The following is a 12,184-nucleotide window of genomic DNA, read 5'->3' as shown; positions in this document are numbered from 1 at the left end:
CCTAACGATGCCTCGTCCACGCTACTGGTCAAGCGAGTGGCAGAAATCAAAGCCAGGAGGCCCCATTGTCGCGGCAAAGCGGAAGGCAACCATCGCCCGTGGCCATCCTCCGCCACGTGATTCGTCTACCTCCCCATGGCGATGCTGCCCTCCTCGACGACGCCGGACGCGCCTGGGGATCTAGGTAAGCAATTTCTCCCACCCTCGAAGTTTAGCCACGTGATTTTCATTAAAACCGCCCTTGTTTTGCTTCTGTAGTTCGCGTGGTGCTTCCGATGCGTTCGTGAATATGATAGATCCATCGTCGTTGATGTCAAGACGTCTCCATTGTCCCCGTTTGACGATGGGTATCAACCAAACGAACTTGAGGAGTCCTTCGAAGATGTCGTTGCCGCCGGCGTCAAAGCCGTAGCATCCAAACGCTCGGAAAATTACAAAGAGAAGGGGGACATCGCTGTTATCAATGCGTGGGAGGCCATTTCTCTCGATGCGTTGACCGGCATCAATCAATTTGGGAAGAAGTATTGGCAACGAATTGAGCATAAGTTTCATCGGTTGAGGCCAAAGACAAATGAAGGAGCAAACCACATGATGCGATCTCTTCAAGGCCACTACGACAGAATCAAGAAATGTTGCTCCCGGTGGGCTGCTTGCTTGGAGCAAGTGAAGAACAATCCTCCAAGTGGTTCAACAATTGATGACTTTGTGATTCATTTCTCCCCAATTTGTTTTCTTTCTCTTGGAAATGTTAGTCTCTATGTCTTTGCAATGTTAAATCTTTATCTCTTTGCAATGTTTCTTCTAGGATCGTATTGCACAACAAAGATACAAAGATATGAAAACAAGCGAGAACTAGTTTTTCACATTGCATCATATATTGTTGGAAAATCTTAGAGAATAGTGAAAAGTGGAAGTTGAGGGACCAAGAGGCTCCTCCTCCTCGCAATGGGGCTAAAATTGTATTGGATGATGCTAGTGATGATGGACGAAGGAAGAAAAAAAAAAGGAAGGCCTGACGGAAGATGGCAAACAAAGCTAGAGGTCAAACGAAGGGATACCCTATCCGACTCAAAATCCGATAATAATCGTTAATATGCGGTACCGGGTCGAGAACGAGCTATGTGCCGCCTTGAGCAGCATCACACCACCGCTAGGTCATCTCCTCCGTCGTGGCAATGGTGTCCGCCAGCGCCTCCTCCTTCCACGCCGCGTTCTCCTCAGCTGCGCGAATAGCTTCCGTCGCGAGGTAGGCGACGGTTAGGTCCAAACTTGAATGTGCCGCTGACGCGTCGGTCCTGTCACTCCCCGCCTCGCTTTTCCTTGTGCCCGGAGCGTCCCCTGTGGGGCGGGGATGGGCTCGAGGCGCCGAACATCGTATCGCTCCGCGCTGGACAAAAATCGGCTGTAGAGAAAACATTTTTTTGTTCAGCGTACCCCAAAATCTTTAAGGACGGTTTGGAGGAGGCGAGTGAAGATGCTCTTGTGAAGTTTTGGGGGACCAAATGGAGATAGCTCCAAGTAGTGGTTTAGTCGGTACTAGGCGTTTGTCTCCCAAGTTGTGCGTCCTGCCTGTGGGCCCTCTATCCACGCAGCCGCAGGCCCCACCTCTCTTGTCTGAAACCGCCGCACGTCGTTCCGGCCGAATTCGAAATCCTGGCACGCGCCCGGTGCCGCACCGGCTCGCCGCGCCCCCAGCTCAATGACGTGTGGCCCAGCCAGGCAGCCGTCCCCGCGCGCTGACCGCCGCCTAGGAGTTGGCGCCCTCCTACCCCACGAAAAGGAGACAGGGTAAAAGTAAAGGTGAAGAATCTCCCATTTTTCACTGCTCCGGTTGCCAGGTTTCGAATTCAAATCCTCGCTCCGCTACCGCTGCTGCTGCTGCTGCTAGTAGTAGTATAGGACCAGCCCGTCTCTCTCCTCCCGCACAAGCAAGGCAAGGGAAGGGAGGCTTCTCTCCACTCTCCGGGCAGGCGTCGCGGAAGGGCGGAGGAGAAGGAGGATACGGACGGGGGGCCGCCGCCGCTGCTCACGCCGTAAGTGCTCTGCTACCTTCCTCGCCGGCCTGCTCCCGCCGCTGCTCCCGTGCAGCTTGCCTGTTTGCTCTAATGCGCGAGAGAACCCGTGGCGCCGCCGGGAGCGAAGCCAGCCAGCGCCGGGAGGGGCGGGCTTCGAATCTGTCCGCTCGATTCGGTTCGGTCTACCCTCGCCGGTAGCAGGGAGACCGCGCGCACGCGGGTTCGTTTCGAATTTTGGGAGGTTATTTTTTTTTTGCCGATCTGGTCTCTACAGTTCTTCTAAATGAGGGAGGGTTAAGCTGCTTTACGAGTGTTCCGCTAGCGCAGATGCGGCTGGAGCTTCTACCAGTTTTCGGTTGGGGGATTCGTTGACATGGATCCCGGATGCACGATGCACAACCGCTTCTCCTCTGTTCAGCTCAAATCGGAGAGAGGGAGAGACAGATCAGTGCGCGCTGTTTGGTTGGGTTCGAATTACCAGTTCCTTTCTGTTCCCGTGCGTTTCTGAATACTAGTGCAGGACCGCGGCGATTTCTACTGCAATTACCCGTCTTCTACTTGCTCCTACACATGTCACCGGGCTATGTTCTGTTAGTAGTTTCAAATCTGTTTCGTTGCCACTGCAGTACATTGTCCGAATACTGTTGCTGTGACTGTCATGCCTGGCTGTCAGCAAATTGAATCCAGCTGCTAAATATGCGGGATCTCACTGTGCCCAATTCAAATTGTTCTGCAGGTGTACATCTGGTGATGGGTGCCGAAGCCTCCAGCCCCCAGGGGAAGAAGATGGCTTTGCCACGCTCCTCGACCCACCACTGATCGATACCACCCCTCACACTCCGCCCGCTCCAGCGGCACACCCCCGGGGATGAAGTCCAACGCGGCGCCGTCCAAGGGCAAGGCGGCGTTCGAGCTGAAGCACAGGCTGGCGCAGGCCCTCAACAAGATCGGCGACAGGGACACGTACCAGATCGGGCTGGGAGAGCTGCAGAACGCCGCCGCCACCCTATCCCTCGACACCGTCGGCCCGTTCCTCTCCTGCGTGACCGACACCGACGCGGACCAGAAGAGCGCCGTGCGCAAGGAGTGCGTCAGGGCCATCGGCGCGCTGGCGCGGTCCCACGGGAGCCTGCTGGCGCCGCACATGCCCAAGGTGGTGGCCAGCGTGGTGAAGCGGCTCCGGGACGCCGACTCGGTCGTCAGGGACGCGTGCGTCGACACCTGCGGCACGCTCTCGGTGTGCGCCAGGGAGTATGGGGACGGTGGGGCGGCGCTGGTGGCGCTGGTCAGGCCGCTGTTTGAGTCGCTGGGTGAGCAGAATCGGTATGTGCAGGCCGGGGCGGCGCTGTGCCTGGCCAAGGTTATTGATGAGAGCAGCTACTTCCCGGGCCCTGTTCTTCCCCAGATGCTTGGCCGTGTCGTCAAGATCCTCAAGAACCCGCATTTCATGGCCAAGCCTGCGGTGATCGAGCTCATCAGAAGCATTGTTCAGGTCACTCTCCTGCTCTGTTTTCATTAATTAGCGGCATTTCAGTAGAGACTCTTCATTCTCTAGTAGTAGCACTGTATTTTGACATGATTATTGCTTATATAGTGAGATAATTACTTTGCTTTCATGATCTGCAGTTCTTGATGATTGAATTGAATGGTTAAGTGGTCATAACATGCATCATTAATTGCTGCAAAATAGTATCATGTTTCTTTGTAATAACTAATAAGTATATGTACTCAGCATATTGTCTCACAAGATACCAAACCTTCCTAAAATTCACATTTTCATAATAATTTTCCAGAAGCACAGTGTTATCTTCATCTTCAGTTTTATGTTTCAACCTGTAACTTGAGTAAGATATTGCCCGTTAGCTTTTGACATGATTACCTTCCTTATACAGTGGAATAAGTACTCTGTTTTTATGGTCTACAGTTCTAGCTAGTTGAATGATTAAGTGGTCATACCATGCATCATTAATTGCTGTATAGTAGTAACCTGCAGTATAATTACCTGTTATTTAATGGATTCTCAGCGTACTGTCACACAAAATACTAAGCCGTACTATAATTCAGGTGTTGTTGTTGCTTGTTCATTCCTAGTATGCTTGACACTGCCAGTATGATTCTATGATTGCGTCTTTCTCTGCTGGATATCCAGTAACATTGTCAAAATAATTTTCCAGAAGTAGAGTATTTATCTTCATCTTCAGGTTTATGTCACAAGCTGTAACTTAAGAGATTGACTATTAAATTTTTCTTGATGTTCTTATTTTGCTGTCGTCCCAATTTTGTAGGCTGAAGGTGCTACTACAGAGCAGGCTTTATCATCAGCACTAACAAGTATTATGGATTCCCTGAAGAGTAGTGACTGGACTACAAGGAAAGCAGCTTCTCTAGCCCTTTCTAGTATCGCTGTCAGCTCAGGATATTTGGTTGCCTCTTTCAGAACTTCCTGCCTGCGCTCCCTTGAGCGTTGCAAATTTGACAAGGTAGGTACATACACTGTCAATTTGATGCAGTGACATCTTTTTCATATCCTACACTTATATTTGTGCTTCGTATGATAGGTAAAACCGGTGCGTGATGCAGTTACCCATGCCATTCAGTTGTGGAAAGCTATTCCAGGGTCTGATACTCCAGAACCGTCAGAAGCTGGATCATCCACGAAAGGTATATATTCCTTAAATAACTCACTGTAGTGTGCAGGAAAGAAGACGCAATACGTTGTTCTGAACATTAACTCAATTAACATAATTAGATTTGTTTCTGTTATGTGTACTCAAATCTTCTGTCTTCACTTGCAGAAAACTTCTTCAGCGACCGTCATGATGCCAGAAGTGTACATGATGCTGAATCAAGAGAGACTTCTTTTAGAAGAGTTGATCCTACACCTTCAGCATCTGTTATGAGTGGTAGTTCTATCACTTCAGTAAAGAAGAGATCCCCATTGTCTGTCAACAAAATACCCCAAAACAATGCCTCAAATCAGCAGCGTTTGCAGTCAAGTGACTGGCATGTGGAGATATCAGTCCCTAAGCAGAATACAAAGCCAGATCTTGGGAAGAAGGGATACGGTAACGACTGCATGTTGAGATATGCAAAAGGAGGTGCTTATGAAATCGTAGATGAAGATGGCAAGTCTGACTATGACCCCATGGATGATAAGCAAGAATGCTCCTCTTTATCAGAAGTGGCCAGCAGGAGCTGTGAGACAAAGCATGTGACCTCTGCTCTGGAAGTCACTGAAGACTATGATTCCGCACAGGTTACTGAGCTGTGCCCTAGGGTTCGAGAGAGTAAGAGCATTGATTCAAGTGTTACAGATGTCACATCACATGGTACACATACTTGTTGTCTGAGTGCGACGAAAGAATTAGCCCTTATTAGGAAGCAACTACAAGAAATGGAAAGGAAGCAAGCAAATCTTTTTGATCTTCTGCAGGTAGTTCCCATTTTCTAATTTGTGAATCATCTTGTTGAATTAACTCCTCTCCTTATTTGTCTAGTTTGACAATTTTTCTAATTTGATCTGATTGCAAAGCACGGCAATGATTTAGTTCAGAAGTTAACATCACATGAATGACTTAGTGACCTGATAAGATTATACCCTTTCAAGTTTCAACTACTTGCTGTATTGCACAGGCTGCTTGCCGGTTAAAGAAATGGAAATTTATGATGGTAATAAAAACCATAATCTTGTCTTAACATTAATAATTACTGTCCTTATCTAATCATGTATAGAAAAAAATGCAGAATCTTCATATGGATATGCATAGAAGTACTTATGCACAAATAATGTATGAATTGCCTTCCCAAGCGCTTACTTTCTTTCACCGGTTTCTTGTAGGAATTCATGTCAAACTCTGTGGAGAATATGTCAGTGCTGAACTCAAAAGTACACAATTTGGAGAATGCTGTAGACAACACTGTGTATACAGTACCCCAGAGTGAAAGCCGGTACCGACTTCCTGGTTCCAAGGTGTTTAACAACCAGATAGTCTCTTCTTCACCCAGGCTTTCTAATTTGACACCTAGATCATCTGTTGATGCTAACTTTAAGCCACCAGCAATTCCTCGTTTGAAACATGAAAAGAAGTGGGCTCATGATCTACCATCTAGGGGCACAAGTGCATGCCCAAAAGAGGGACCTGAATTTCTAAAGGGCCACACGCATAACAGAGTTATGAAGTCTGGGGCTGGGAGCTTGGAGGAAAGACACATTCCATGTTCAGTGAGGAATCGAGCATCGGGGATTAAGGGGAACTTTCAGGTTCCATTTACAAGTTCGTGTGGTCAGATTGATCTGCAAAATGCACCGTGTGCTGCTAATCAGGTTGGCGAGTTTCATGGTGCTGACGGCATGGAGCCTGCATATGCAGAAGCCCTTAGCTATGGTGATTATGATGATCTCATTGACCTGATGGATAGAACCGGACCTGTTCTTGACAAGTTATCACGTGAAACTGCAAGTGACCTTCTAAGGGTTATTGCTGGCCAATTCCTCAATACAAAGTTATTTGAATTGGCACTGCCTTGGATTCAACAGGTAAGCAACAATCTGTCTGTACTTTGCAACATTCTCCATGTCCGAATTACTTCAAATTGTGTTTTCACTGATTTGTGCGTGTTGTTTCAGGTACTGGATTTGAGCACAGTTTACAAGCCAAGCCAAGTCTTTGTGTCTGTGAGAGCTCAGAGGGAGTTCCTTTCTGCATTGGAGGAAGCAGCATCCAGTGGATCCACAGAACCAGCCATTAGAATTGCCATCGTGCAGCTTACATTTAAACTGACCAAAGTTTGTGAGGCTGTCCCATGCAGGTAGCCCACATTGTCCATTGACTAACAAGTGGTCCACCATTTCTGGCACATAATTTTTGTTTCCTGTTTTACTGATGCATCGATTTTCTGATATTGTAGGAAAATCTCAACTAGGGTATCCAGAGGAACTGAATCCATCATGGCTGCTGCGATGTGAAACATTTCGCCCCCTGTGATATAACCCTAGCCTATGTCCAGACTTCAAACATGGGCCTGCAGTGGTGCTTTAGGGAGGTTGTTTTCTTTTTTTGTTGTGATGATGTATACTAGTTACGACTACTGTGTGCAAGTTTAGTAGTAGTTTATTAGCTAAGAAAATGTGTGTTTTATTGTGTATTAGAACAACACCAAGAAAGCGCTAGTTGTTGTTTTAGCCTTGTGTGGAGTTTTATCTTTTGCAAAAGATAATCGACGAGCTTTGGAGTTTATGTTTCACCAGCAATGTATTTGTTGATCTTTGATATTACTAGGTTGTGCTTGGCCAAAAGATTTTCAATGAAGTATCAGACTTGTGCTGAAAAATATGGGGAATGAAGAATTCACTGCAGTTACATACTCACTACAGTTTCAATCATACACTCACTTTTTACATTCTCTAGATTAATCAATCTTGTTTATCCTCATACTGTTCTAGTGAGTATCAGATGGCCTTCAGCATCACCAATCGGACATGTCGCTGCGTTGTGAGGCGCTATAAAGGCCACCGCCCATCCTCCTGTCGCTGTCACTACGCTGGACGCAGCCGGTGAGCTCCTGCGACACCTCTGACATGGACGGCCGGAACTCTGGGTCAGCCTGCGTTTGCATCCACCACCACCAACCAGTTTTCAGACAGGGTTTTTTCATGTGAGGATTAGTCATTTTCTGAGGATTTCAGTTAGAGTTTGAACCTGAACACAGCGAGCGATGACATCAGCGTAGCGGGACAGCGATTTGGGCGGGTACAGACCGTGCAAACCTGGGTCCGCCAGTTCTCCCAGGGCATCCATGTCGTGAAGCTTCGGCGTCACAAACTTGACCAAGGATTGTTCTGTTCTTGGCTTTGAGCTGAACATCGAACAACCGCTCGCAGATTAGCATTTTAACTCGAAGGAATTTTACAGGAAACAATCGAGAAGAAGGCATTCTTACCTATCATAGGACTTTCGACCGGTTAATAGCTCAAGCATGACTACGCCCAAGCTGTACACGTCGCTCTTCATCGTGTAACCTGATGGCCTTGCACACTCTGGGGCGCTGTACCCTGGCCCCAAGCTCTCATTTGGATCCTAAAGAGAATATTTTCCATGTCAAAACATGGCCTTTATGAGCAATCAAAATCAGTGTCTCAAAAAGATTTTGGTAGGAGTTCTCCCTACACAAACCTCGAAAAAGAATGCTAGGCCGCAATCGCCAAGGTGAGGGTTGAGATCAGCGTCGAGCAAGACATTAGATGATTTTACGTTCTTGTGGATGACTGGAGGTGAGCAGGTTTCATGCAGGTACCTGAAAAGGAAAGAAACTGTAGCATCTTACCCTATGAACTCACGATCAGGTCGTTATCTTCATGCTGATGCAAATACACACTATGGATGCTGGGCTTGAATGTTACTTGTGAACTTACTCCAGAGCCTGAGCTATACCGAGAGCAATCCGAACCCGGGTGTCCCAGGTCAGAGGCCTGCTGTAGTCATCTGATAAGTGCAGAAACTCATAGAGGGACCCGTTCATCTGGTATTCATACACCATCATGTAGTGCCCAGGCTCGGAGCAGTAACCCACAATCTCGCAGATGCTCGGATGACGCAGCATGGAGATGCCGTTGACGATTTCCATGAAGTCGCTGCTCCCCGAGAAGCTCAGTGGATCATACTTCTTGACAGCCAGCACCTGAATATTCATCATGGCAGATGATAAATTTTACCTGAACTGTGGTTTATGCCTTTATGGGTATATGCCCATTCTTCTTTCAGGTTACTTCATATAAATAACGGATTTGCTATGTCTCACTTGACTGAGATTTTCTTAAGTCTTAGTCACCCACAAAAATGTGCTGAAATTCAACTTTATGTTGCTGCAATATGTTATTATGTGCATCCTCGACATCATCTTGTAGATGAAATTCTAATTTTCAGACACGGTTGATTTCTTTAGATGATGTTATGAGATAGTTCATTATCTATCTATTTGGAGGGACGTCCTGAGAGCATACCTGTCCACCGGCATATTTTGCCTTGTAAACACGACCGACCGTTCCCTGGCCTATTAGCCTACTACTGTGCCAGCTGCTAGTGGCTGCTTGCAGGTCTGATGATGAGTATGATACCATGCTTATTGGATCCAGGATTCGCCTCGAATTATTCAATTTATTCTCAAACTCATTATCATTCATCGACTTGCGAGGCACAGCAGGTGGTGTTTTACAGTCCATCGACGTCGATTTCTCCAGCGACTGCATCTCGACTGATGACGCACGACCTGACAAAGGAAAACAGAAGTCCTCATCCATAGTCCAAATGTAGCAGTACCTGAAACACCACCAACATGATACAAAAATATATTTCCTTTACCAGCAACGGGGAATTAAATTGTCGGTTCAGACCTGACTCGTCCATGTAGTAGTGTGATGAGACAGGAGAGGATCTTTTCCGCGCTAACACCGACAGGAGAATAACAGCTACAAGGAGCACCGCTATCACCAGTGCTCCGATAGCAAAACCGTTGATCCCGCTGTCACTCCCTCCGCTCGACGAGCTTCCTGCTGAAGATCCCTTCATCATGCCAGGAGGAGCTGACCCGGATGACCACTGGTTCCCGTCAGTCCTTGAGAATGCAGCTAAAACTGTCATAACTCATGAAGGGGCAGTACAAAAAAGGAGTAATATCAGGTGGAAGCTCCACTTACTTGAGACTGTCAATGTCTTTCAATTTACTTGGAATCCACCCAGTGAACTTGTTATTCTGCAGATTCCTTGATCACAAAGGGAGGAAAAAAAATTCTGGCTTAGTTCTGAATCTTCATAAGTGAAGCGAATTCATCTATTTTTTCCAGTTATTTATGTCAAACATGTACTTTTTTTAATAGCGTGAGATGCGGTGTTTACTTGAGGAATACTTACAGATCATCGAGATCGAGTTTGGCCAGGATGTCAATATGGCCACTGAATTGATTTCCCTCCAAATTCCTGGATATATTTTTCAAAAGATTCGCTAGTCATTTCTAGGTCCAAAGAGCCAATCAAGGAATATAGTTAGTACAGTCCATGCAATTCGGTTTCCTTACAGTGTCTTGAGGCCTGAAAGGTATTGGAAACTCTGTGGCAGGTTACCAGAGAAGCGATTGGAAGAGAGATCCCTGAGGACACATATAGTATAGAGATTCTCATAATAAAATCATTGTTATGGTTTAGATACAAACTGCTAGTAAAACTACTGTATACTTGTTAAGAGATACTACAGGGAACTCTGAATTTGATATGCTTAACTTACACTTTTGAGAGTTTTGGGAGGTGGGAAAACATATCCGTCAACTGCCCGCTTAAGTGATTATTAGCGACATTTCTGCAATCCGTTGAAAAGGAAGTTTAGGTGACTATTCAAGAAAAAGAATCATGAAAAAGGTAACAAAGAGCGGTATGAATAGATTCCTACAGCGTCTCCAGATCAGACATCTGAGATATCGAGTAAGGAACCCCACCGGTAAAGGCATTCCCTTGAAGATTTCTGCAACACAAAACATAGGAAAATACATTGGATTTTCCCATTACCCATGCTAACAGTAACTTCGAAACTGCAAAGCAGAATGCTACCAGTAAACACGAAAGAAAAACCAGGAAAACTTACAGCTTAACCAGGTTCGGTGGAAGAGCGTAGGGGATTTCGCCGCTGAGCTTGTTGTCGCTCACGTCACTGTGCTACGCAAAAGAAGCAAAATTCAACTAAGTTGCACAACTACGACAAATGGTAGCTGGAAATGAATTCCACAGTGGCACACAACTCACAATTTAGTTACTGATTTCAGGCCGGAGAGCTGGTATCCCAGGCTGCCTGTCAAATCGAGCCCCGAAAGGTCACTGCTCTATGATGCAACATGATCAAAACAAACTGGGGTCAAATATATTGTGGTTAAAATACAGCAAGGAGAAGAGGTCGTTCAAAAACTCCCCCATCTTCAGGCTTCAGCAACCAGTTTTATCAGGCAGGCAATTACATTTCCGTGACGGACGAGCCGTCGCATTCGATCCCCTTCCACTCGTCGTCATCGTCGCACGGGTCACCACCGTCCGCCTTCCAGCCATCCAATTTGGACGGCTTGTTCATGCTAGTGAACAGCACATTGAGCGCCTCAACTGAAAGAAGAGAAGAACGACATAATGCACACAATCTTCAGAATTCACGTGTTCGTACTGTGTACAGGTAGATCAGAAAAACAAAATCCCCATCTCTCACTCACCATCAGCCCGGTCTGTCTTGGCTATCACGGCCGTGGCGGCGACAAAAAAGAGAAGAGCCACACAGGCCAGCGGCGGCGGCGGCGGCCGTCGACGAGCCATGGCGCCTGGTCGAGGGAGGCGCGGCTTCGTCGTCGTCGTCGTCGTCTGTCTCAGGGAGCATGCAGGAGGACGGCACCTCTCCTCCTGTCGCTCATGGCTAATGGTGGGTGGAGGATTGGATTTCTAAAATTGGGAGGCGGGAGAGAGGCGCAGCATATGTCCTCACCGGCTGAGCAGCGAGAATGGCGGGATGCCCCTCGTTTCAAAGGTTCATTGGTAGCCGGCCATGTTTCAGCAACATGGCAGACTTGCCAGCTCTGTAAATAAAAAAGAATCCTACGTCGAATTAACGAACTCCGTCGTAGTCTAGGTGGTTAGGATACTCGGCTCTCACCCGAGAGACCCGGGTTCAAGTCCCGGCGACGGAATTTGTTTTTTTTTTTTTTGCATTTGTGGCGATGCAAACATTTATTAGGAATTTTTGTCTACTTCAATCTCTACTATAGGACCATCGCTCCAAAAACAAATAGAAATCTATACGAGCACTGGAATTAAATACTGCTAGGTAGGAGTTGACAACATATTGTGTCATATTGTGTGTAATTGATTGCAGAGAGGAAAACAAAATGATATTATATAATTCGATGCGCAAAATGCAGAAGGCTAAGACTTTTTCTTATTGAGATGGAGAAGTTTACCTACATCCTAAATGTGTTAGATTATTGGACAATTTCCGTGTGAGTTTCATTACCGAAAAGCAACATTACAGATGCACAGACACACTTAACCGCACATCAGACTAAGCACATGCATCAGATCTGAACATGGAATAAGTAGCAGTGCAAGCTAGGAGAGGAAAAACACGTACATCGCGACTGGGAAGGTCGC

At 46.7% G+C, this 12,184-nt stretch overlaps 2 protein-coding genes and 1 non-coding gene across 3 annotated transcripts; 2 read left to right on the top strand and 1 right to left on the bottom strand.

The window, feature by feature from the left end:
- The first annotated feature begins 2,883 nt into the window (after nt 1–2,883).
- LOC124657599 (TORTIFOLIA1-like protein 2) lies at nt 2,884–6,981 on the top strand. The gene is made up of 7 exons (XM_047196124.1): nt 2,884–3,507; nt 4,301–4,495; nt 4,574–4,676; nt 4,811–5,448; nt 5,854–6,552; nt 6,643–6,824; nt 6,924–6,981. Exons 1-7 carry the CDS (start codon nt 2,884–2,886, stop codon nt 6,979–6,981), a joined length of 2,499 nt encoding a protein of 832 aa, XP_047052080.1.
- Nucleotides 6,982–7,481: 500 nt separating this feature from the next.
- LOC124658070 (protein STRUBBELIG-RECEPTOR FAMILY 5-like) lies at nt 7,482–11,356 on the bottom strand. The gene is given in 16 exon segments (XM_047196515.1): nt 7,482–7,619; nt 7,715–7,871; nt 7,956–8,092; nt 8,189–8,309; nt 8,428–8,693; nt 9,016–9,331; nt 9,381–9,626; nt 9,709–9,774; nt 9,923–9,988; nt 10,087–10,158; nt 10,293–10,364; nt 10,455–10,526; nt 10,647–10,717; nt 10,816–10,881; nt 10,965–11,152; nt 11,257–11,356. Coding segments are annotated over 16 exon segments (2,154 nt in total).
- Nucleotides 11,357–11,651: 295 nt separating this feature from the next.
- On the top strand, nt 11,652–11,724 carry TRNAE-CUC. Its single transcript has one exon. It is a non-coding gene; the product is annotated as a tRNA-Glu (tRNA).
- Nucleotides 11,725–12,184: the final 460 nt, after the last annotated feature.

This window comes from Lolium rigidum, chromosome 5 (genome assembly GCF_022539505.1).
Source record: "Lolium rigidum isolate FL_2022 chromosome 5, APGP_CSIRO_Lrig_0.1, whole genome shotgun sequence".
NCBI classification, from domain to species: domain Eukaryota; kingdom Viridiplantae; phylum Streptophyta; class Magnoliopsida; order Poales; family Poaceae; genus Lolium; species Lolium rigidum.
The sequence above is the reverse complement of the archived record's forward strand: the minus strand, read 5'-3'. Positions and strand labels throughout refer to the sequence as shown.